The sequence below is a fragment of the Nycticebus coucang genome, chromosome 15, assembly GCF_027406575.1.
Source record: "Nycticebus coucang isolate mNycCou1 chromosome 15, mNycCou1.pri, whole genome shotgun sequence".
Lineage (NCBI taxonomy): Eukaryota > Metazoa > Chordata > Mammalia > Primates > Lorisidae > Nycticebus > Nycticebus coucang.
In genome coordinates this window covers 33,015,032-33,040,692 of record NC_069794.1, presented here as the reverse complement: position 1 = coordinate 33,040,692, position 25,661 = coordinate 33,015,032, and the positions used below count along the sequence as shown (strand labels likewise).

At 32.9% G+C, this 25,661-nt stretch overlaps 1 protein-coding gene across 16 annotated transcripts in view; it reads right to left on the bottom strand.

Annotated features, from left to right (window-relative positions):
• Positions 1–25,661, bottom strand: part of MYCBP2 (MYC binding protein 2) — a 309,994-nt gene that overhangs the window by 201,941 nt on the left and 82,392 nt on the right. For 10 of the 16 annotated variants that reach the window (XM_053563137.1, XM_053563138.1, XM_053563143.1 and 7 more), the window contains exons 14-20: positions 24,758–24,916; positions 19,243–19,447; positions 16,709–16,854; positions 16,179–16,280; positions 8,287–8,394; positions 1,006–1,059; positions 736–855 (exon numbers count right to left, since the gene is read on the bottom strand). In XM_053563137.1, coding sequence (XP_053419112.1) covers positions 736–855; positions 1,006–1,059; positions 8,287–8,394; positions 16,179–16,280; positions 16,709–16,854; positions 19,243–19,447; positions 24,758–24,916 — 894 coding nt within the window. The remainder of the gene's footprint in view (positions 1–735; positions 856–1,005; positions 1,060–8,286; positions 8,395–16,178; positions 16,281–16,708; positions 16,855–19,242; positions 19,448–24,757; positions 24,917–25,661) is intronic. The other 6 variants (XM_053563139.1, XM_053563152.1, XM_053563153.1 and 3 more) reach the window with 3 other exon arrangements.

The following is a 25,661-nucleotide window of genomic DNA, read 5'->3' as shown; positions in this document are numbered from 1 at the left end:
CCCATTACTGGGCATCTACCCAGAAGGAAAGAAATCCTTTTATCATAAGGACACTTGTACTAGACTGTTTATTGCAGCTCAATTTACAATTGCCAAAATGTGGAAACAGCCTAAATGCCCACCAACCCAGGAATGGATTACTAAGCTGTGGTATATGTATACCATGGAATACTATTCAGCCATTAAAAAAAATGGAGACTTTACATCCTTCGTATTAACCTGGATGGACGTGGAAGACATTATTCTTAGTAAAGCATCACAAGAATGGAGAAGCATGAATCCTATGTACTCAATTTTAATATGAGGACAATTAATGACAATTATGGTTATGGGGGGGGACAGAAAGAGGGAAGGAGGGAGGGGGGTGGGGCCTTGGTGTGTGTCACACTTTATGGGGGCAAGACATGATTGCAAGAGGGACTTTACCTAACAATTGCAATCAGTGTAACCTGGCTTATTGTACCCTCAATGAATCCCCAACAATAAAAAAAAAAAAATTAAAAAAAAAAAAAGAAGACAGATTAGAAGTCAGATCTCTGAACAACTAACCGTTCCATCCTGCTGAAGTTTTAAAAAGAGACTGTATAATAAATACAAAGCTCTGGTAGATTTGACAGCTATTGGTATGCTATTCCTTTTAAAACAGTTAACAGACTATATTTGTCAAAATTAAACAAATAAATTATTTAGCTCAATTGTAAAAATATAGTTATACCCTAAAGTTCCAGCTGCTACCTGAATGGTGAAATCCACAGCTGACTTGGACTGCCCGGAGTTCACAGTCAAATCGCACAGAGCCTGGTGGATACGTTGTGATTTTGCTTGCATCCTTTTCTCCTCTTTCTCCACTACCATCTGTAAAAGTGTTATAATTTGCGACTAAGCCATTATTCATCTTCAAAATAAAATTTTAAATCAATTTATTATGGAAGAGCAAGAGAAAAATGTTAAAAGAAGAAGCAAGAAGAATCTGTAGCTGTCAGAAGTGATAGATCAAGAATCTACCTGCAAAGAAGCAATCTTGAAAGCTATGTTGTATGTTTCTGTTTGCAAATATCACTAAATCAATAAAAACAAAGATAAGATCTAGTTATGAACAAAACCTCATGTAATGAAAACAGGTCAATAAGTTATAGAAACAAATTGTAAATAATAGTTTACATTAGAAAATTTAGTTTACATAAAAATAACTGCATGCAAAGGCATTTAATAATTATTTTAAACAGTGATATTGTTAGTACTATCATTTAAAAAAAAAAATCCTTGACTCACAAGTGACTTATATTTTCTGAACAGATCTTAGAAAGTCAACACTAACTACCAGTACTGCTTAACTCAACATAACTTTAAAAAATTAAAAAGACCAACAAGCTTTCTTCAATGTACAGAAGGTAGTTCACTTTTCATTCATTATTCCTATCCCACACTGCCCTTCAGCCATTCTGCTGTGTGGTGTTCTTCCTTTCCCCACCACTACCCTCAACTCAATCTTCTTTCTGCTTTCACTCTTTTCCTCCTCCCTTCCTTTTATTATATTATTGCCTCCATTAAGCTTGATTGTGAATTTTTTGGCAAGTTAGCCACAGCATCAAAAAGCTATGCTTGAGAATATACAAATGTTTGTTTTGAATGTGTAAAAAAGAAAAGCAACTTACTTCTCCTTCTCAAAAATTACACATCACTAAAATATGACCTTTATATCATCAAGATTTAAATTCCTCGCATACAGAATAAATGTATCTAGAAGGAATTTCAGAAGGTGAACTAGTCTAAACCATTCATTTGTGATATAGCAACTCTAAACAAGTTTGTATAATATGAAGATACACAAATGTGAATCTACAGTCACATGCTTTTAAATTTACATGTCCACTGCCCATTTTAGGATGTTAAACAGAATAACATCAAATCATTTTATGTTCATTTTATCCTCTTTATCTCACCTTTCATAATAATCAAAGTAGGACGAAACTGACCTAAATTATGACTTCTTTCTATAACTAAATGACTATTACTTTGAAGAGCTTGAAACTCTTTACAACACTAGCACAGTAAAACCTCACTAATTCGGAATAACATAGAATAGGTAGGCCCACGTGACTTATGGAAGAAGTCTTAATCACATAGAACATTTAGATTAAAATGTTACTTTTAAGCAGTAGAGATTAAATATTAAACTAAATACTAGAATAAATAAAACGTGGTTACCTACATTATATTTCAAAATAGACCAGTGTTATATAAAAAGGTACCATAAACATAAAAATCCTTTAACATACAAGAATTAACTGCTGGACCCAGAGGCTGAAGGCACGTTGAAGGAATCCTTCATTTCTTGAGCCCTTGGTTTGAAAAGCTAGTGATTTTAGACAGGTTTCCCTTTATAAGTATGACCCTGAAAATTCAGAGGAAGAAATTATTTTGAATTTTTCATTCAAAAAAGATCATCAATACTACATCTGAAGTATCATAAATTCTGAATTAGTGAGAGGTTTTACTATAATAGGATAAAGAATATGATTCTTTTTCTGCTAAATTAGCTAATGTAGGTTTATCAGCTTAAATCAAAGAATGAATGGTATAAAAAGAAACAAAATAATCCTCCCTCCAAAATGAAAGATACTCTTAATTCAAAGCCTCCTCATGATGGATAGACAATAGAATTATAAAGTACATACAAGGGTCTAAACACACAAAAATATGCATCTTCCAAAGACTATTTAAATAAGATGCCAGATGTAAAGAAATTTTACAGTTTTATCTCAGGTAGTAAAAATACCTAATTGTTAAAACCAAATCTGATTTAACAAAGAAAAAGAATTGTGTTGATATGATTTTGCCCAACTAAACATATCAAGTACCATTATACTTTATAAAAATGTATTGATTTCTAATTAGAAGCTTTTATCTTTGAGTTTTGCATTTTGTCCCCTCCTTTGAACCAGAGATTAAATATAGACACCAATCATACAATAGAGACACAGCATCAGAGAAGGAGAAAAAAACCCTAGTAATTCAATAAAACCATAATGACTAAAAGAGTAGTACCTATGGTTTAGAGACCAAAATAATACTAGAAATAGTTTGGTCAAGTTCATCTAAACAACCTGTATCTACAAAACAACTTCTCAATTATTACAGATGGTGAAAAATCTTATGAGCAAAAACAGAGATGAGGTTCTTTATCATTATCAGCAACAGTGGTAGAATTTTTAAAAATATACAGATTTTAAGGACACCCTGTATATCTGTGTCTGGTACGTGATGTCAAAAAATTCAACCATAATCTCAATAATTTAGAAATTTATAAAAGTTTATCAAAGCAAAAAGGTACTTAGTATATAGCCAAAAATTTAATGCCAATTTAAGTATCAGCAAGTGAAATTTAGCAAGATTAGTGAATAATGAGCTTGAGCAAAATTAAAGTATTAATAAAAAGCAAAAAAACTTAATTTTAGATCTGTAGAAAAAGTCGGTCTGAATAATCTTACAACTGGTCATTTAAATATTAGCACATCTGTACTTTTGCCCACTATGAATAGATATGTGTGTGTGTGTGTATATATATAATAGGTTTATATACATATATAATGTGATATTGAAACTATAATAGCTATAAAGTTTTGGCAGCTATGTTTCTAAAATACTGCATGCATATTTACTCTGTGTATGTGCGCATATATATGTGTCTACACATGGAGAAGAAAGTCTTCAGTATCTGGGTGGCTCAGTGGGTAGGGTGCCGGCCCCATATATTGAGGGTGGCGAGTTCAAGCTCAGCCCCAGCCAAAAAAATAGCTGGGCATTGTGGCAGGCGCCTGTAGTCTCGGCTACTCGGGAGGCTGAGGCAAGAGAATCGCGTACGCCCAAGAGTTGGAGGTTGCTGTGAGCTGTGTGATGCCCCTGCACTCTACTGAGGGCGATAAAGTGAGACTCTGTCTCTACAGAAAAAAAAAAAAAGAAAGAAATAAAGTCTTCAGTATCTAAGAGCCTAAACTTAATTTTACTTAAATTTACACATTTTGGAGTAACCATATACAAATCACAAAAACTATCACAGAACAAAGTACTTTGAGCAAAATCATGAACACAAAACAGCAGAAGCAGCTGCAGTTTACTAAGCACTTGCTCTATTAATTGAATATGGTAAAAATTAAATATCACAGTGGATAAGTACTTGTGGGTGTTAGAGCCGGAAGGCTTAGACTAGGATCCAGCCTCTACCATTTGTTAGTTGTATGACAACCGGCACTGGATCTTTTAGTCTTGGTTGTCATCTGTAAAATAGCAACAATGGTACATAACTCACAAGATTCTTGTAAGGATTAAGTGAAATAATGTATGAAAAGTGCTGAATCAGTACTATCATCGTTTTCTTTCATCAATAGAGCAATACAAGAATGTAGCTAAGGTTGAGAAAACTAAGGTTTAAAGGGTCAGGGGTTAAGTAACCAGCCCAAAGTCATAAATGGTAGAAAAAATTGGGGCTTGATCATAAATAAGGGTCATACATTTTACTACCACAAAATGGTTGACTTTGTAAATCTTTTGTAAAAATGAACTATAGATTAAAGGAATCTCAAAATTTTCTAACTTCAGGATAATTCTAAAAGAGAAAGCAAAGAATTCAATTCAGGCCAGGTGCAGTGGCTCATGCTTGTAATCCTAGCACTCTTGGGAGGACAAGGCAGGAGGATCCCTTGAGCTCAGGAGTTTGAGACCAGCTTGCGTAAGATGAGACCATGTCTTTATTAAAAATAATTAGCCGGACATAACAGGAGAGACCTACTATAGTCTAAGCTACTTGGGAGGCTAAGGCAGGAGGATAGTTTGAACTCAAAAGTATGAGGTTGCTGTGTACAACGCTGATGTGGTGGTGGCAAGCTAGCCTGGGCAAAAGAATGAGACTCTGTCTAAAAAAAAAAAGGAAGAAAAAGAGAAAAGAATTCAAAGTAGTGAAGCAAGCATTCGTGAAGGATTTCTATGAACAAAGATTCTCTTTCTCCACACACACACACACATACACATACACTTATATCTTAATTTAATCTTCATAGCAGCGCAGGAATCATCATTCTTCTTTTTAAAATAAACAAAACTGAAGCCAAAGAGATTAAAAAATTTATGCACACTGATGCAGCTACAATAAATGACTACTTTAAGACTGAAATTAAGGCCTAATTCCAAAGGCTATACTACTTCCATGATGCCACACCATTTCCAGACAGAAAACAGGTGTAAAATACAGCACACATGATTTTTATCAGCATGCCTTTAGATTGTCAAACCAGTCACTTAAAAATAGGTTTCAACACTACCCCTAGAAGAATATAGGGATATTCTTAGATATACTATATCAAAATCTTTTTCTATGTAAGACACTCAACAGCTGAAACATGTTAATACAGGTATCTGTCTGAAATGTAGTTTATGGTCTTATTTTAGAATAACTTGCTATATTTTATATGGAAGTCTACTTATTGACTCAGCCTATATAATCTTTTATGCCTCTCTTCAAAATCTGCCTGTACAGCATGGATTCCATGACCTTCTCCAAATGCTCTCCAATCAGCCAGAGTTCTAACTTTCCATCTTAGAACTCCTGTTAACAATGAACGCACAGTTTGTACTTTCTATACACCACACAAAAAGTCATAGTGTAAAAAATTTTAGCTATCATCATCCTACAATTTGTATAAATAACATATTAAATGTTAAGGCATAACACAGCAATTTATATAGTGAACTTCTCTGTGGATAAACTAGAAGAAAAGCAGGGTGAGAAAAAGAAAAAATAAATGTAGAAAAATATTTATTAAGATTATTAAAATATGCATAGGTTGAGTATCCTTTATCCAAAATGCTTGAAACCAAAAGTGTTTTAGATTTTTGTATTTTTTGGTGCGGGGGAGATTTGGGAATATTTGCATCCCATAAAGACATAATCTTGGGGATGGGACCCAAGTCCAAACACAAAGTTCACTTATATTTCATATACACCTCATGCACATAGCCTGAAGTAATTTTATACAATATCTTTAATACTTAGTGCATTAGACAAAGTTTGTGTATGTTGAACCATCAGAAAGCAAAGATGTCATTATCTCAGCCATTACGTGTACAATTTGCAGTTATGTGACATCACCGTCATACTGCATATGGAAAAGATGTATCACAACTGAAAAGGGCTGGGATGATAATAAATCTGTCTGTGTGTGCATACGCACGTATGTGCATGCCCATACACCCACCGACATTTTCACTGCAATCCATCACATGAGGTAGGTGCAAAATTTTCCACGTGGGGGAACCCTATCAAAAAAGTTTCAGAGTTTGGAGCATTTCAGATTTTGGGTTTTTGAATTAGGGATGTTCAACATGTAGTTAAGAGTAAAAGCAGTGAATTGAGGGATGATTAAATGACAGGGCAGTGAATGCAAAGGGTTATTAGGTGGACTGAAATAAGTAACAAACTAATAGCCTACAAAAAATAGGGTACCATTTGATAAATTATTATGACATTATAAATTCATTTTTGGAGTAAAGAGATGAAACTGTCTCACTCTATAAAATATATAATCCAATCAAAAATCATCCTACACTGTAATAATGCAAAGTAGGTCCTTCCAAAGAAGTTGCCACAAGTATGTATGTGTACAAAGACCTTTCTTATAAAAATCTGTGGCAGACAAAATTGAAATAAAGCTAGCTATCACAGAATAATTTCTATAACTCATCATTATGTGATCTGGAAAAAGTCTGCTTTAAATTTGTAACCTGTCTTCATTTAGAATTTCATTTAACAATCTGGAAAAACTAAAGATAACTGTCCATATGATACTAACATGGAGCTTTAAAGGTTTAAAATTGTTTCATGCAAATGTGAATCAATTAACCTCAGGTAGTGTTGTAACCCTACTTTCATATAATTGGAGGGAAAAAGACACCAAGAAAGTATGTTCTAATGCTGACACAGGAAAAACCCATAGAGATCAGAGATTCTGGCAATAACTAAAATCATCTTCCTGCATACCCCTGATACTATTCCTTAGACTTAAATATTTACGGCATTGTCAGAGCACCCAGTAAATAAAAGTATCACAAATTTTACTATGGCCAATTAAATTAGATTTAAAACACTCTCCATTTTTATTTCTGCAGAATATAATCTAAAGTTGCTCTTATTTTGCTTTTACTAAAAATAGGAATTTTGTCTGTTGTTTACATTTTCCCTTTGACTAGCAAACTGGAAAACTGAGAAAGGCAAATAAAATAAAATTGATTATACTATACTGCATGTGAAAGTTAAAAGAATTAACTATAACATATGTGCAGCAAAAAATAGATACAAACATCAATTAATTTGTCTATATGGGATATGTGTTTTTAAAACTTCCTATTCTGTTTTGCAGGGCTTATCTTAGGCATAGAAAATAGCAACTGTAACCTGTACTAGCCAATGAAGGGCCTCTGATTCAAATGCCAAGCTTGAAGACAAAATTTACATATATAAATTAACAAATTCTATGTATAAATTCTTTCTTGATCTTAGTTGACCCATAATTTGTGGCTGAGAAGAAAATATGCTTTAAGAATATCTTTAATTAACCCAGAACTCTGAGATCTCAAATAATAATAACACAGAAATAGATACCTCCTTCATGTGTTCGGTTAGAACTCTGACCACTGATGAGGACTAGAGCAAGTCTGTCCTTGCAGGACTCACGCTTTGCTTGCACCCATCTTTACTTATCCCACAAATAGCAAACATTTGCACATTCATGTGTTATATATATATAAATTTTAATATTAATTAAAATAGTAGAAAAATATAACTGCAGTCTTAATGTATCACTTTATATACCGAATTTAGTAATTTTGTTCATTCTAAAGCATATAAACAGCACTCAAAAATTTTAAGAAAGGATTATAAAATGCCAGATCACTGTCATCAGAGAGGGTAATAAAGGATAAAAAAAAAAAAAAGAACACAATGATTATTTTTTCACTTCCCTTAACTTAGCGAAAATTTAAACAAAATGCAAAAGTAAAAGATATACAACAAAATATCTTCTTTATTAAAATCAACAACAAAAATATGAAATAAGCAGCATGACAGACAGTGACACACAGTACCATTTCAGCATGTTCTTTCTCCTCAGGCTACATACAATGACAGAAGCAAAGTAGAGGAATTAGGTTTGTGCATTTTCCTAGAGACAAAATTCAAATGAGTTGAAGAAGCTGGGAAAGTATCCCACCTAGTTGATAAGGAAGACCAAATACCTTTGTGCTTGTCCCGCTTATGCTTTAGCTGTGCTGGATGGGATCTGAGTCTGGCTAGAGCCTGTTCTCGATGGTTCATAAAAATAGGACCAGCAAATACAATGGGGCCTGAGGAGAAACATTTTGTATGTGCATAGAAAAACTCACAAAATGAAAACACTATAATGAATAAAAATAATTCAAACTAAAATGCATAAAAATGTACTCTTTTCTCTCAATTCCCCACTCCAATTCCCCATTCCCAACCATAACCTACTCACCGTTCCATATGCAAGTTAACAGCAAATATAATTTATAAAGTATAAATCCCATCTTTTGTACTTATAAAATTATTGGATAGTTACTAATAGTATCAAATAGATAATTAAGAAGTTCAATTCCAATAAATCAAATTATCTTACAAATATTTTTTAATATCACATGTATTTTCAAAATCAATAAAACATACTTTAAACAAATATCTTTCTTATTAAAATACTAAAACCAACTAATTTTTTAATTAATCATAAAGTTTTAACAAGGTCTTCTGGGTTTAATATCTGCAGCAATCTTGCTACAAAACTAAGAGAAGAATATTACTGACTTTACTGCATTTCATGATAGAAGTTAAGAAAACCAGATGATCAAAAACAAAACAAAAACAAAACATGTATACAACACACATATACAGAAACAAAGGTAGCCTGAGCTTTTATGTTGATGGTGAAGAGAAGCATCTAACTCAAATAACATTTTAGGAACATGAATTATCTTTTAGTAAATCTCTTCTTTTTGAAGAAGCACTGTGTACACACACATACATACACTAATACATACACAAATTACAGTTATTCCACTTACATAGTACTTGGGGGAAATAATCTAAAGCCAAATTAATTTTAATAAAATTTTAAAAATGGCTTTTCTCCATTAACATTTAGCTTAAAAAGAAAAAGAAATTTCAGGTACAGCTTAAAATTTTAGTTTTTTTCTTCTAGAACTGAACTACAGTTTTCTTGAGTTTCAGCAATGTGAAAAAAAGCCTTCACATTTGAGAACACTCTAAATTTGACAGATGTCAGTAATTGAAAAGAATTATGACAATATATCAAGTACAAGCACTGAATATTTTTAATTTAAGCAAAATTTTCCATAATTCTCTATTCTCTAATGATAATTCAAACTACTGCCCTCTATGAAAATGTGACAAATATCAAATTTAGTGCCAAAGTCCCCTTCGTTAGACATAAAAAACAAGTACAAGGATCATATTATTGAAATATGATTGTATGACTGAAATATGATCATAAATGTATGATATAAAAAAAGCTAAATAGTACCAATTCTTTTTTTTTGCGGTTTTTGGCCGGGGCTGGGTTTGAACCCGCCACCTCCGGCATATGGGAACGGCGCCCTACTCCTTGAGCCACAGGCGCCGCCCTCTGAATAGCACCAATTCTATGACTACTGAAGAAATAGGCTAATTTAGTGTTAATAGAAGAATTACATATTTTTCAGTTATACAGTACCAATTAATTTCAAGCTAAGATTATATAAATTCAGTTCCATTTCTAAAATGTAATAGAATTGATACATTTCAAATATGAAAAAGTCTTATTTTCTTAATATGTATGATTTTTCAACTGTTACTAAAATAAAGAATACAAATTACTCTAAAAAATACTTTCCAATTATGCAAAATAATTGTAAATTTATTTTGGCCATACATTTTCCTGGGAAGAGTTGTAAATATTAGCAATAATAACATGCTGTATTACCATTTTCTAACTTCTACCTGAGAATTATTCTCCATTAAAATATATGATATCTGTAATATTCACTATTTAGCGTCTCACTAATAAATGCAATCATTTTTGAACCTTTTAAAGCATAAATCTGGAAGGCCCATAAGCAATCATGCTGAAAAATAAAGGCTATCATGCTCTAAAATAGTATTGTATCCCATGGCCCAAAATACTGTTTCTTTAAACATTGGTTAGTTACTCATTTATTCGCCAAACTTTTCAACCCTCTTTAATGTGGCAGACATTAGGTGTCATGGAGATAATGAGAAAGACACAGATATCACTGGAACTTAATCCACTAAGGAAAAGAGAAATAAAAACAAAGAACTATAATATATTGTGATCAATGTTAAAAAGGAGTCTATAGACATATATACTAAAAGATAAAATATTACACCAAATCCACTTGAAGAATCGGAGAAGATTCAAAGAATGAGAAAAGTTTAACAAGAAAGAAGGAAAAGAGAACCTTCCAGTTAAAAGAAATAGGATTTATAAAAGCATGAAGATGCTAAAAAATATTGTATAATCATTAAAAACACACATAGATGAAACATATGGCATATAGGTTATAGAAAAATGTGGTGGCAAATTAGAAGAATATGCAAAAAAATATAAATAGAACTTTTTATGTCACAAAACTTTGGAAGAAATGATGATAAATCCTTAAAACTGTTTTCAATTACTTAACAAAGACATTAAAATTCAGACAGGAGGCTAGGTAAACAAGATATAATCTTTAAGAAGTTCACAATCTAATGGGGGGAGGGAGGGTTTACACACAACTAAACAACAGACTGTGACAATGACCTATGGCAAAAGGAAGTGGGACACTGGAGGAGCAGCTAACAAAACGTGAAGATAGTTAAGTAGGGAGCTTAGAGAGATATCATATAACATAAAACCTAATAATGGAGGAATCTAGTACTATAAAGATGCAGAAATAGGGGAAAATAAGTGGTTAGGGAATAGGGATGAGAATAGAGATGAGGCTGTAGAGATTAAAATGAAAAATTCATCCATTTGGTTTTAAGTAAGTGCTGCTGCTGATTAGATCTGCACTGCAGAAGGAACTTTCTGGATAGAAAGAGGATAATAGCACAGAAGAGAATAAGACCATGGGTAAGGCCAATTAAAGAGCTTTTGCTGTAATTCAGGGAATGAAGAGAAGTAGCCTGGGCTAAGAAAAAGGCAGTGGGATTCTGTAAAGTAGACATACTCAAAGCTATTAAAGAATTAAGAAAGCTGAACAAACAGAACTTGGTTTATTTCTTTCACTGGAAGGGGACTGAATAAAACAGCGGCACGAAATGACCAGATTTAAGTATTTAAAAAGCTCTGGCCATTCATGTGTTAGCAACAAGTTATCAAGAGCCTATTAAAACAGGTAGGCAGAAAGCATGCAAGCAGCAGTGTTGAAAATTTCGGAAAGCTATTGGTGATGTATTTTAAGACTTTCAAATTATTATCCACTGACAAAATAACTGCACCTCTAGAAATCTAACCTAAAAAACCTGACAATGCTTTTGTGCTATTTAAATTAACAATGAGATAATATTGTTCACCAATGTTTTGTAAGAATTAAAAGGGTAATTAGTACAGGTGATATTACATGAAAATGCTTGTGTTATGTGTTAGTCTTGAGAGTATAAATTCTTATAACATCTCTGAAATTATGTGAATTATCTATTAAAATTTAAAACATACACATTTTTTGACCCAGACATTTTATTTCTGGGAAGCTCTGCTATATACACAAAAGCTCCACTAATGCATAGCTATATATCTAAGAATGTTTATTTTATTAAAAAAAAAACCTGGAAATAACGAATATCCAACAAAATAATGGATGTATAAACTGTGATATAGTCATATTATGAAATGATATGAAGCTACTAAATACAATGCGTTAGATCTATATTTACTGACTTAGTATGTGTTCATTCTGTACTGTAAAATGAGAAAAAGATATTGCAAATGTATATATAATACCATTTTTGTAAGTAAATGTATAGGTATCTACAATGATTATATTTTAATAGAGTAAGATACATAAATGTACCTACAAGACTATTAACTTCATAATGATTGATGGGGGCAAATGGGAAGGTACAGAAAAAATGCTAGCAAAATACAAAGTGTATATAGCAACAGTCGAATAGATAAAACAAAATTCAATGATAAAACTACAAATGAAGAAAACTTTATTATAAGATGAAAAAGAAATAAACAAAAACAATAATTGAACATTCTAAAGAGTTAAGTTTGTAGAAAACCTTAACCTAAATTGCTATATTACCTATATTATGGTACTAGCAAAATAAAACACAAAAATACTCTTATAATACTAAGGGTGAAAAAACAGGACACCCATATGTATCACAATTTGAAATTATATAAAATAACTAAGCAAAAAGCACGCATAAAAAAATCGTAAGAATTTACACAAAATTCTCCAGTGGTTAGCTCTGCATGAAGAATTATACTAACCTTTTTTAACCTGTATTTTTTAAATGCTTCATCTACTATTTTACCTTAAAAAGGGATCTTTATGTGGTACTGAAATATTAGCTAATACTGGATTTGATGTGTCAAATAAAAAAAAAAATAACAGTTTTAGAGGCTTAAAAATTAACAACAATATCCAATATCAACCCAATCACTTTGGAATTAAGAGATGATGATAAATTTGTTTTTATTTTCTAATTTGTAACTATGGCAAACTGATATTTTTCCTATCAAAATGTAATCTGGTTTATTCTAGAACAGCTGTTGGTGATTTTTCTTAATAATATTCAAAGTTTTATGATTAGTATTGTAAGAAAAGCAATTACATCAAGGCCAGAAGTGGAAAACTATCAAGCTGAAAGAGTAGCCTACTAAAATAGTCCACCACTACTATCACCATCACCAAACATTTACCTAGGGCGTAGTACCCGCTGGGCGCTTTCAAGCATATCACTTATCCTCATTAACAGTACAGTTGTCATTTCCAGTGAAGAAGCCAGGATTTGATCCAAAGTTCAACATTTTTTTTTTTTTTAAGATAAAGTCTCACTCTGTTGCTCTGGCATCCTCATAGCTCACAGCAACCTTAATTTCTTGGGCTCAGCCGATCCTATTGCCTCAGTCTCCCCAGTAGCTGGGAGTCTAGGTGCCCTCCACTATAACGCCCAGTTCTTTTCTGTTTTTAGTAGAGACAGGGTGTCACTCTTGCTCAGGCTGGTCTCAAAATCCTGAGTTCAAACAATCACCCACCTTGGCCTCCCAGAGTGCTAGGATTACAGGTGTGAGCCACTGCACCCAGCCTAAAGTATAACTTTACAACCCATACTCTACCATGCTCTATAAGCTAGGCCAATCATATAACTTATTATCCAAAGGAGATTCTATTGAGAGTAAAAAACAGGTACTGTTAAGAAATATATGGCTGGACAGCAGGTATAAAATAGCCAAGACATGGCCTCACCCCATCCAGAGCTCACAATTACAAAACTTCAACACTTATGTGAAAAGAAAGAAGGAAAAGTAACCAATATTACCGGGGTGCAATTTTCCTTATAAGAGAGTGCTGAAAAGAACTGAAAAGTCATTGACATGATCACCCATTAGTTCTTCTGATGACTTAAGAGAGTTCTAGTTGACAATTCTACTCAACATTTCACATATACAATAGATACAAATCTTTGAGACTTAATACATCAATCAATGCAATGTAATCTAAAAAAGTGAAAATTATCACAAACTCTTAGGTTAGGCAGTAAGTTCAACATGATGAGCAAGGTGGATGGTGGATGGAATTAGGCTGTTTTAGACTGGCTTGGGTCAGGCTCACCTAGGCTATCATGGGAACGACTTAATCGAGACCCTGCAGGTGCAAGACATTGCAGGTAGGTTACTTTGAGGAGCTGGTTGTTTTGGGGGATTGATCAATGTCCCAGGGACTTTCTGACCTAAACAGACAGACATGGGATGTCATGGGAACAGAGTTGATAAAGACCCTGGGAAACTTCCAAGAAGCAGTCAATAATTCTCAAAGTTGTGTGTAAAATTCAACTTTGCACGCTCTATGATGGCTTGCAGTCTATAGCACAGGGCCTGAGTCATTAAAAATGAAGTTTCCCTTTCTTGCTAAAACTTTACTTGCTCATGCTCTTTTCAATTATTTGGCAATCACCGTGCCACTCTAATATTACCATTGAACTGAAATCTGTAAATGAATATTGACTGTGAATATCTATCTAAAAAGATACATTTAAGAAAAATGTTATCTGAAAGATTAATAATATGAAAGTTTAAATTAAAGACTAAGTTCCAAATTTATCAAAAAGCAGTAATAATATTGCATGTGGAGTTGGTTTCAATAGCATATTCCATTTTAGGAGATCATAAAGAGTAGCTAAATAACACCAATAGGCCTGACACAGACTAAGCAAAGACTTAAGATTTAGGTCCCAAAATTTTGATAAACTTTAAAAACATAATTCACCAAGATATGCCAAATCATCAGTGCATAATTCAACATTCCTTTGTTTCCAATATGTAGAAATATACCATACCTAAAGAAGAATAGCTTCTTTTAGAGAAAAAAAAAAGTAACAAGATACACATCATTAGTTAAGTACTTAAATGTCATGACAAGATTTGCTATACTTTGGTTGAAACAAAAAATTGCTCCATTTTGTGGGACAATTCATATAACTCAATCTAATATTTCCAAAGAAAGAAAAAATGGGTAATAAAGAGATACATTGACAACTAACCTTAAACAAATCCTATCAATAAGGAATTATCACTTAATTATCATGTAAAAAAAGACCTGAAACTTAAATTCTACCCTGTTTTCTAAGAAACATTTAATATCCAATTTTCTACACATATTTATATAAAGTAAGACAGCAGACATATATTAATCTCATTAAAAGAGGCTCTAAAGGAAATGATTTATGTATGTAAAAAGTTAATAGCAAATATTAACTGTACCAATCAATATCAAATGCTATTAAGAGCAATCTTCATGTTTAAAGCATATGTTTTACAATATAATTTTAATAAAATGAGAATTTATCATGTGTACTATACATTCTGCTACTTATTCCATTTTTACATTAACAAAAAGAATAGCAAGAAAAAATATATAATAGCATGGTTAAATGGGATGCATCAAATATCATGCCACTTCTGGCAAGTATTGAAAATATGCAACATCAATAAATATTTCCAATCAAGATTTTGCCTAGCAGAGGAATGAAATCACAGATTTCTGTAACATCTGTCTTAATCTTACAAAGAAAACACTCTACTGGGCAACAACAGCTTTAGTAACACTTGCATTTATCTCTGTTTGTTGGATATATATCAAAATACCAATTATAACCATTGTTCAATGACTTTTTAAGCCAATAAATGGTCACAAATAATGAGGAAAAAAGATAAATAATAAACCTACCTCACAAATAAAACCTACAGACTTGCCATTTTACTCTTTTTGCATAAAATTAAAGCAAGGTTTTTCAACAAAAGGCGCAACGAAAGCATAATCATGTTCTGAATTGGAAGGAAACACAGTGGGACTTTTGCCCAAATGATAATAACTGTGACGGATTAAGAAAAAAAAGTGAAAAGACAAGGGTGGCGCCTGTGGCTCAAAGGAATAGGGCACTGGCCCCACATACTGGAGGTAGTGGGTTCAAACCCAGCCCCAGCCAAAAACTGCAAATAAAAAAAATAAAAAATAAAGTGAAAAGACGAAATTAAACCTAATTTGGTTCCACAGTCAAACAGATGAGCCCCAAGTCCACGTAAAGGACAAGTTCTCAGAATTTGTATTTTTTTAAAGTTACCATAGTCATTGATACTTGGCAGATGGCACAATTCTTAATGTGGCTGACTTGTGACATAAACACCTTACTGTATTAAACATTTATTACTAGCACAATTACAAATACACTGAATATTTTCACTATTTTCATAAGTGACCAGAATGTTACTAATTCAATTTTAGTGATTTCTTACCAAACCAGCCTATTACGTAAACTTTTCAGTGGTCTCGGGATAGAATAAGAAAATGAATTTTCATATATTTTTTCCTCTGTAGTTACATCTTACCTCTTCCTTCCTCTAATCTATGTCTTCTGATTACACGCTGCCGTTTTTCTTCTTGTCGTAACTGAAGATGTTCTTCAATATTAACCCCGGGTACTGGGACAGCTAGATGATTGATTCCCCCCCCAAAAAATGTATGTTATATAATAGCTATGGAAGAACTATACAAAATTCAACAAAGTAAAAGCTAGCAAAAACAATGTCTAAAACACAAATTGTTTCTATTGCAACAATTCTTAGCACAAAGGTGCTTTAGAGGATAACTTATTAAAAATAATAAAAATACAAAAAGGGAAAAAAGAATCCTTAGCAAAAAAAGAGAAAAAGAGTCTCATCCTTTTATTTTTTTTTTTAAATAACATCACAAACTGACTTTAACAAATGTCATCCTTTTAATAATGTCATACTGTCAGTTAAGAGCACCATTCCATATATTAACTATTATAATTTTTCAACATATATCTAAAAAGAAATTGTTTAACCTATCAAAAGCACTAAATTGAGTACATGTTCAGTATAACCAATTGGTTTACCTAAAAGAAGATCTAACGGTATCATTTCTTTCACTGCATCAAGAATGCCTCTTTGTCTGGCCTCCTGACCATCCAACTCTCTGGCACAAGCCTTGCAACATCCACATACAGCACAGCCTGATTCTCCAGAACCGCAACCACAGATCCTTTAAAAAGAAAGAAAGAAAAAGTCAAGTGTTTTTCTATAATTTCTTTTCCCTATTTTTGAGATTAAAAATCAGCAGTGAAATCATCTCTTCAAATCACGATGTCTATTTTAAAGAAAATGTATGAATAGAAGAATAATTAAAAACAAAAGTTTATTAAGGTTCCAATAGGCATAATTGGTATATTACTTCAGAAAATACAAAGAAATCCTGCTCTCGTCAAAATCGCTATTTAAAAGCCTTTTAAAAAAATGTTTACATTAGTGGATACACCAGCAGCTTTAGTATCAAGTGGCCTAGATGGGTTGATGGGCTAAAAAAAAAAAAAAAAACCCAAGCAAACAACACTACTGTCTAGCAGATAAGTTGAAGGCAGGTATTGGTAGTGAACTTCATACATTATGTCTCCTACCCACGCTCTTTTGTATATGCCTTCATCCTCTATTCTCTCCTTTCACTGTGTACAATTATCTGTTTTTTATTCTTTCTTATCAGTTATATACCACAGTATTTGTGAAAAGAATACTTCCAGAAATTGGCTAGCGAGTCAGTGAACAACTAACTTTATCGTTATTCACTGGATCAATCCTTAAAAACTTCTGACAGGCTCAAGGAGCTCCCTGTACCTACAAACTTGTATAGGTACAAGAGAAGATAGACCTGATAGCAGTTTGAAAGACATAGGTAGGTATCCAGTGAAATTTCTGGCTTTTCAAAGCAACCAACAAATAATTTGGAGCATCACTAACTACACAGTAAAAACTAATAATATATCCTACAGAATTATCTGAGGATCTATTTTTTAAAGCCGCATTTATGATAGCAATCCTTTCCAAACTTTTCCAAAAAACTGAAGAAGTGAGAACATTTCCTAATTCACTCTATGAAGTTAGGTTTACCCTGATACCAACTCCAGAGAAAGACACTACAAGAAAAAAACAAAAGCAAAGAAGCCCTACAGATCATTATCTCTTATATGTATTGATACAAAAATTGTCAACAAAATATTAACAGATTAGCAGCGTATTTAAAGAATTATAGATCATGACCAAAAGAGATTTATTCCTGCAATGCAATACAGAAAAATCAATCCATTCACAGAAAGTACATTCACAGAAAGAAGGAAAAATATCTCTTGATCACCTCAATTCATCATTGAGCATTTTACAAAATTCAATGCCTTCTCATGATTTAAAAAAACAAAACCTCAATAAACTAGAATAGAAGGAAAACTACCTCAACATAATAAAAACCATATGAATAACTCACATACAGTATATGAACATCATACGCTATAGTTAGAGACTGAAAGCATTTCTCTATGATCAGGAACCAGACAAGAATGCCCCTCTGACAACTCCTTTTCAACATAGCACCTGAAGTTCTAACCAGACCAATTAGTTAAGAAAAAAGAAATAAAACCTATCCATACCTGAAAGGAAGAAGTAAAGTTATCTCTGTACACAAATGATACAATCTGATAATGTAGTAAACCCTAACAGTTCTACACAAAACCCTAATAATTGTAAAAAAAAAAAAAAGGTAAAACTTCAGCAAAGTAGCAGATATAAAGTCAGAGCAAAAAAAATCAGTTGAACTTCTAAACACTAACAATGAAAATTTAAAAATTACAAAAACAATCCCATAGAATCAAAAACAATAAAATATTTAGCAATTAATTTAACCAAGGAGGTAAAGACTTGTACAAAGAAAACTACAAAACACTGCTGAAACAAATTAAGGATGACATAATAGAAACACATCCAGTGTTTACGGATGGGAAAATAATACTGCTACTTTAAAATGACAATAATATAAAACCTTGAAAAAAAATGTGGTGCATTAAAAGGATACATGTAACATGGATAAATATAAGCAGGTATAATGCAACCAATTTAGAAGTCAGAGTGTCTAAAATTCCAAAAATTGCGAACAATAAATTTAATTTAAAAGAAAATGATTATCCCTAATCAAGTGCTCTATATGATATTTGATAATTCTACTTAGAAAAGATTTGTATTCAACAAAAATTTGGCATTAAATAGTCTTAGTAGAAGAATAAAGGCACACTCAAGCCTTAAATAATTTATGACCTATTTTAAAATAGGGTTTATTCAAATGAAAGATCAGTAACCTTAAAGATGACACTAAATTAGAAATAATTAAAATAGAAAACAATTATAATAATTCTAAGTATAATGGTTTCTCAGCTTTTTGGCTAAAATCAAGTGAAGAATTATAAGTATATACCAATAATGCCTTTAAGAAACAATGTAACAGAATATACTCTGGATAAATTTTGAAAAGAAATATATTCAGAAAAAAAAAAAGAAAGAAAGAAATAAAATATATTCTGCACATTTTCTCCAGTAGGAATAATGTTCTCACCCTCCAGGGACTCTGTCCGGACGCCCACTGCTGACGCAGCTGGCTCCGTACCCTGTACAGTCTCCACACACAGTGCAAACCATGCACTGCTCCAGCTTCCATTTATGCATGCCCGGAGGGCACATCATGGACTTCTCATCTTTTTCATCTAGCTCTTCTTCCAGGTCTTCATCCATTGCTGTTGCCATATTTTCAACTCCAAACCCTATTTGACAGATCAATTCATAATTTTTATATAGATTACTCCCATGTCAAAAAAAATGGATAACAATATTTTCCAATTTAAAAAATACAGACACTTATTACAGCACAATTCACAACTACAAAGACATGGAATCAACTCAACTGCCCATCAATTCATGAGTGGATTAATGAAATGGGACACACACACACACAGAATTCTACTCAGCTATAAAAAAGGATGAATTTTACAGCAATTTAGATGGAACTGAGAGTATTCTCCTAAGTGAAGTATCTCAAAACTGGGGGGAAAAAACACCACATGGACTCATTATTAAATGGGAACTGATGAGCACATACATGCACAGAAGAAAGTAAAACTCAGTGGAAATTAAGCAGGGGGGAGTAGGGAGGAGAGGAAGGGTAAAAACCTACTTAATGGGTACAATGAATACTATCTGTGGGATGGGCACACTTATAGCCCTGACTCAAACATTATCAAAGCAATCCATGTAAATAACCAAAAACATTTGTACCCCCTTAACATTCTAAAATTTTAAAAATACAATGCTAACAAATGATTATACAAAGACATGCTCAAATGTAAGAGTAACAAAAATAAATTTTAATTTAGGGACCACTGGTAAATACTCTCCCCATTTCATGTCTGCAATAGATGGTAGGGAGGGCTATTGTCAAACATATCTCTTAGCTGCTTTCTGTCAATAATACTTTTAAATATTTTCCAGTTTTAGTGCCTCTTTTCATACTCACTACCAACACTTTCATTCAATAGACTAAACCACGCTCTAAGCCAAGAGTCCCCTCTCTGCCTCTCTGAAACACTTTCCCACAGCCAGCAACCAGCTTCCTAAAACACATTATTTGCTCCATACTTTACATTTAATTTACACAAACCTCCATCATCTTTTCAACTTCCTTAGAAGAACATAACTCTTTAGCAAGACCCATTTGCCACAGTATGGCTCCTAATTTTCTCCGAACTCTTTTCTTCTCCCTCTGCTTTCTAAACATCTTGTGGCCTTTACTCACCCCTGCTCCCTCTGCCTCTCCGTGTGTATCTCATCTACCAGAGAAACCCCTTTTCACCTTTCAAAAACTCATCTTAGAAGACAGCATGGTACTGGCACAAAAATAGAGACATAGACACTTGGAATCGAACAGAAAACCAAGAAATGAAACTAACATCTTACAACCACCTAATCTTTGATAAACCAAACAAGAACATACCTTGGGGGAAAGACTCCCTATTCAATAAATGGTGTTGGGAGAACTGGATATCCACATGTAAAAGACTGAAACAGGACCCACACCTTTCCCCACTCACAAAAATTGATTCAAGATGGATAAAGGACTTAAATTTAAGGCATGAAACAATAAAAATCCTCCAAGAAAGCATAGGAAAAACACTGGAAGATATTGGCCTGGGGAAAGACTTCATGAAGAAGACTGCCATGGCAATTGCAACAACAACAAAAATAAACAAATGGGACTTCATTAAACTGAAAAGCTTCTGTACAGCCAAGGAGACAATAACCAAAGCAAAGAGACAACCTACACAATGGGAAAGGATATTTGCATATTTTCAATCAGACAAAAGCTTGATAACTAGGATCTATAGAGAACTCAAATTAATCCACATGAAAAAAGCCAACAATCCCATATATCAATGGGTAAGAGACATGAATAGAACCTTCTCTAAAGAAGACAGATGAATGGCTAACAAACACACAAAAAATGTTCATCATCCCTATATATTAGAGAAATGCAAATCAAAACAACCCTGATATACCATCTAACCCCAGTGAGAATGGCCCACATCACAAAATCTCAAAACTGCAGATGCTGGCGTGCATGTGGAAAGAAGGGAACACTTTTACACTGCTGGTGGGACTGCAAGCTAGTTCAACCTTTCTGGAAAGGAAGTATGGAGAAACCTCAAAGCACTCAAGCTAGACCTCCCATTTGATCCTGAAATCCTATTACTGGGCATCTACCCAGAAGGAAAAAAATCCTTTTATCATAAGGACACTTGTACTAGACTGTTTACTGCAGCTCAATTTACAATCTCCAAAATGTGGAAACAGCCTAAATGCCCACCAACCCAGGAATGGATTGACAAGCTGTGGTATATGTATACCATGGAATACTATTCAGCTATTTAAAAAAAATGGAGACTTTACATCCTTCCTATTAACCTGGATGGAAGTGGAAGACATCATTCTTAGTAAAGCATCACAAGAATGGAGAAGCATGAATCCTATGTACTCAATTTTGATATGAGGACAATTAATGACAATTAAGGTCATGGGGGGGGAGAAAAGCAGAGAGAGGGAAGGAGGGAGAGGGGTGGGGCCTTGGTATGTGCCACACCTTCTGGGGGCAAGACATGATTGCAAGAGGGACTTTACCTAACAAATGCAATCAGTGTAACCTGGCTTATTGTACCCTCAATGAATCACCAACAATAAAAAAAAAAAAAAAAAAAAAAAAGAAGTCAGTTACTATCTCCTCAAAGCCTGCTTACATCCCAATTACAACTTTTTAATTCACTCAGCTTTTTAATAGAACATCTACTATATTCAGGGGATTCCTTTAGGAAAAGAGTCAGCAAACTTTTTGTAAAGAGCCAGACAGTAGATAATTTAGGTTCTGTGGGCCATAAAAGTCATTGTCATACGTTTTATAATGCTTACAAATGTAAAATCCACTTTCAGTTTAGAGAGCTATACAAAAAATGGTATCAGGTAATAATACTTTGCTGACCTCTACTCTAGGCACTGAGGACTATGATAGGGAGCTATCATAAAGCTTATAATCCAGTAAGACAGTATTAATTAAATAACCACATAAGAATGAAAAGTACAACTGCAATAAGGTTTTGAAGGAATATACGGTACCACAAGAGCATATGATGGGTGATCAAATCTGTGGGAAACTAGCAATTACTTTTTATGTTTGACATTCCTACTAGATTTCAATCCCCAAAGGCAAGATTATGTTTTATTCACTTGATCTCTTATTCTCAGTGAATATTCTTCTCATTTCTTAAAACTGTAACATACACTTATCATAGAGCTACCACTCAAGACTGGTCTACCTAATCAAGAAATAAATTCATAGCATATATGACCTTTTGAGTTTTGCCAGTTCTAATCTATGGGCAGGCTGGGATATCCAAACATCAGATAACTATCTCTAGAGTTAGAATACAGCAAAGCTGAAGGAACCCTTAATGGCTCTATTTTTAACAACAATGCATCAAGCACTTATATGTACTTGGCTCAACATGCCTTATTCGTTCAATCATCCTAACAGTACTCTAACTATTATCCTCAAATTAATCTGTGCATTCAATGCAGTACCAATAACAATGCCAAACATACAAACTAATTCTAATTCACATGGAAAATAAAAGCCCCCATCTAGCTATAGACAGCAAATATTCACAAGGAAAAAGACAAAAGTTTGACATCAAAATTTTACCATTATATAAAACAAAAGAAACCATAAATAAGCCACAGGTTAGACAAAGATACTTGCTACACATACAACACACTATACAAAAAGCTCCTATAAGTTAATTTTTTAAAGGTAAGAAAAATAAGAAAAGTTTGGAGATGTTCAAATCCAGTATTAATAATCAAGAGAACAAAAATTAAAAAATGAGAGACCCAGCAATTCTACTTAGTTACAGACCTTAAAGAAATACTAGAATTTCACAGCAACACTATTCATACTAACAAAAACTAAATTTTATTTTGATTATTATAAAATTTCCTCTTAGAATCCAGGTGTGAATTTATGCCCAATTTTCACAAGAAGAGTTTTTTTTCCAGCTCTTCTAAAATTTTATTTATGTATTCATTCATTTATGAAAGAACAAAGGACAAAGTGTTGCTCGGTTACCTAATCAGGAGTGCAGTGGCATGATCAGAATTCACTGTAGCCTGTAATTTCAGGGCTCAAGCGGTAGCTGAGTGAGACTAAAGGTGTGAGCCACCACACTCAACTAATTTTTAGTAGAGATAAAGTCTGGCTATGTTGCCAGGTTAGTCTCAAACTCTGGCCTCAAGCAATCCTCTTGCCTCAGCCTCCCAAAATGCTGAGATTATAGGTATCAGCCATAGTGCCCACCCAAAATACATATCATATTATGTGTAAAAAACTACACTAATTTTCTCCCCTTTATTCTCACAGATAATATCTGAAACAAGTTCACTAAATAAGAAGATAAAATATTTCCACTGTAAAATTTTTTTTTCCTTTTGTTCTTTCTTCTTTATTTACATCAATATACTCTAACAGACTTGCTCTTTTAAAAACTGAGGCATTTTAAATACATACACATGCATACACACACATAAACAAGATAATGATGAAAAACGATAAATTCCTAAGATCCAGATGAGTCTACCGTCAAGATAAACTTGTTTTTGTTCATTTATATAGCTTAATCCTCAGAATTATTGACTCTTTAAGCACAGTTAATGTTTAGTTCTAATAATTTTATATATACAACATATTATATGCAATAATGTATAATATTTATTATATATATTATATATAATACTATAATTATATATTATCATACTCTCCATTCCCTACAAAATTAAAAACAGAAAAACAGAAATTGGATCAAAGGGTATCAACACATTTGATAGCAGCTAAAAGCAAAAATGGAAAGCAAGAAGAAAGCAGACACATTACAAAAAACAAAACACCCAAGATCACAACAAGCAGGGCAATCAAAAGATAAACTCCTCTTCCTTTCAATAGCCTGGGGGTTGGAACAAAGGGTACTATGTAGAAGATGCATCTGTAATTTAGTCTTTTCTTGTTACTCTTAGTTGTCAAAACTAGGTTAAATTACAAGTTGCATATGCTATTAAATATGAAGGCACTATAATATTATATCTGCCAGATAGACCACTGCCAAAAATGCCTAAAATTGACATGATATAAAAGGAGCTGATAACGAAGAATTTGGAAAACTCATTTTTCTGGAATAATGTAGTCACCAAAAAAGCTAAGTCAAAGAGGCACTATTATATTTTAGGTAGAATTTAGAAAAACATATAAGCCAGCTAATCTGTTCAGAAGAAACTAAAAATTTAAAGTGTATTAAATTTTTCCAGTGATATACTTTTATCATCAATTATCAAATAAATAAGAAATTCAGGGGTTTTCCTACTAATGAGTATGAAATCAAAAAACCACTAATTTTGCAAAGAGCAAGATTCTTCATTTTGTTGTTTTCAAACACTAATAAAAAGACAACACAAATTTTAAAACTCAAAAATTGAACACCTACCTTTCCCTCCTTGGTTCATAGCACCAGTGTCTCGTCCACACTGTCCTTTATTATTTACACCAAATGTCCAAACCTCTCCGTTCTTCATTAAAACACAAGTGTGAGCTTTGCCCATAGCCACCTGAGTTACAAAATGACCCTTCAAATCAGTTACCAAACCTGTAGAAAGATAAAAATGTAGTAAAAACAGCCAAAAAAAAAAAAAGCTATTCTTAAGTTCAGTGAAAGAAGTACTTCCAATGCAAAACTTACTTATTTCTGTGGCAAAATACCTTGCCAAAATGGGAAATAAGTGGCAAGAAAAACTGGCAAATTTAATACCACCGAAGTAATTTTGTAATTTTACAATGTAGCTTCAATGAATCTGAAAATGTTATCATCCAGACTTGGGACAAATCTTTACTGCAATTATCTCAATGTCACTTGTCCCAAACACTTCCTCCAAACCAACACTTTTCAACAGTACTCAGAAAGCCCAGTAGTTCTCAAACTTTCCTGATCTCAGCACAAAGGAGCCCATGAATCATTACATGCTTTGACCTTCCCCAGCAAAACAAATTCCACAGGATATTGAAATGATAATGTTTTTGAAGAAATCTGTGAGATTTTTCAAAGCAGTACTTTTCAATCTCTTTCAACCTACAATTCTTCTTCCATATTCTAATACGCAGCTATTTCCCAAACTTCACTTCTTCACATATTTACTTTCATTATACTTGTCACATCCCAGTGTCACCATATTATCTTTTTTTTTTCCTTTTTTTCTTTACTGATCTCTCCAAACAATTATCTTTGTCTTTTCAATCTCACATTTTTTTTTGACAATTCACTATCTTTTTATTTTTAATTAAATCATAACTGTGTACATTAATGCATTTATGGGGTACAATGTGCAGATTTTATA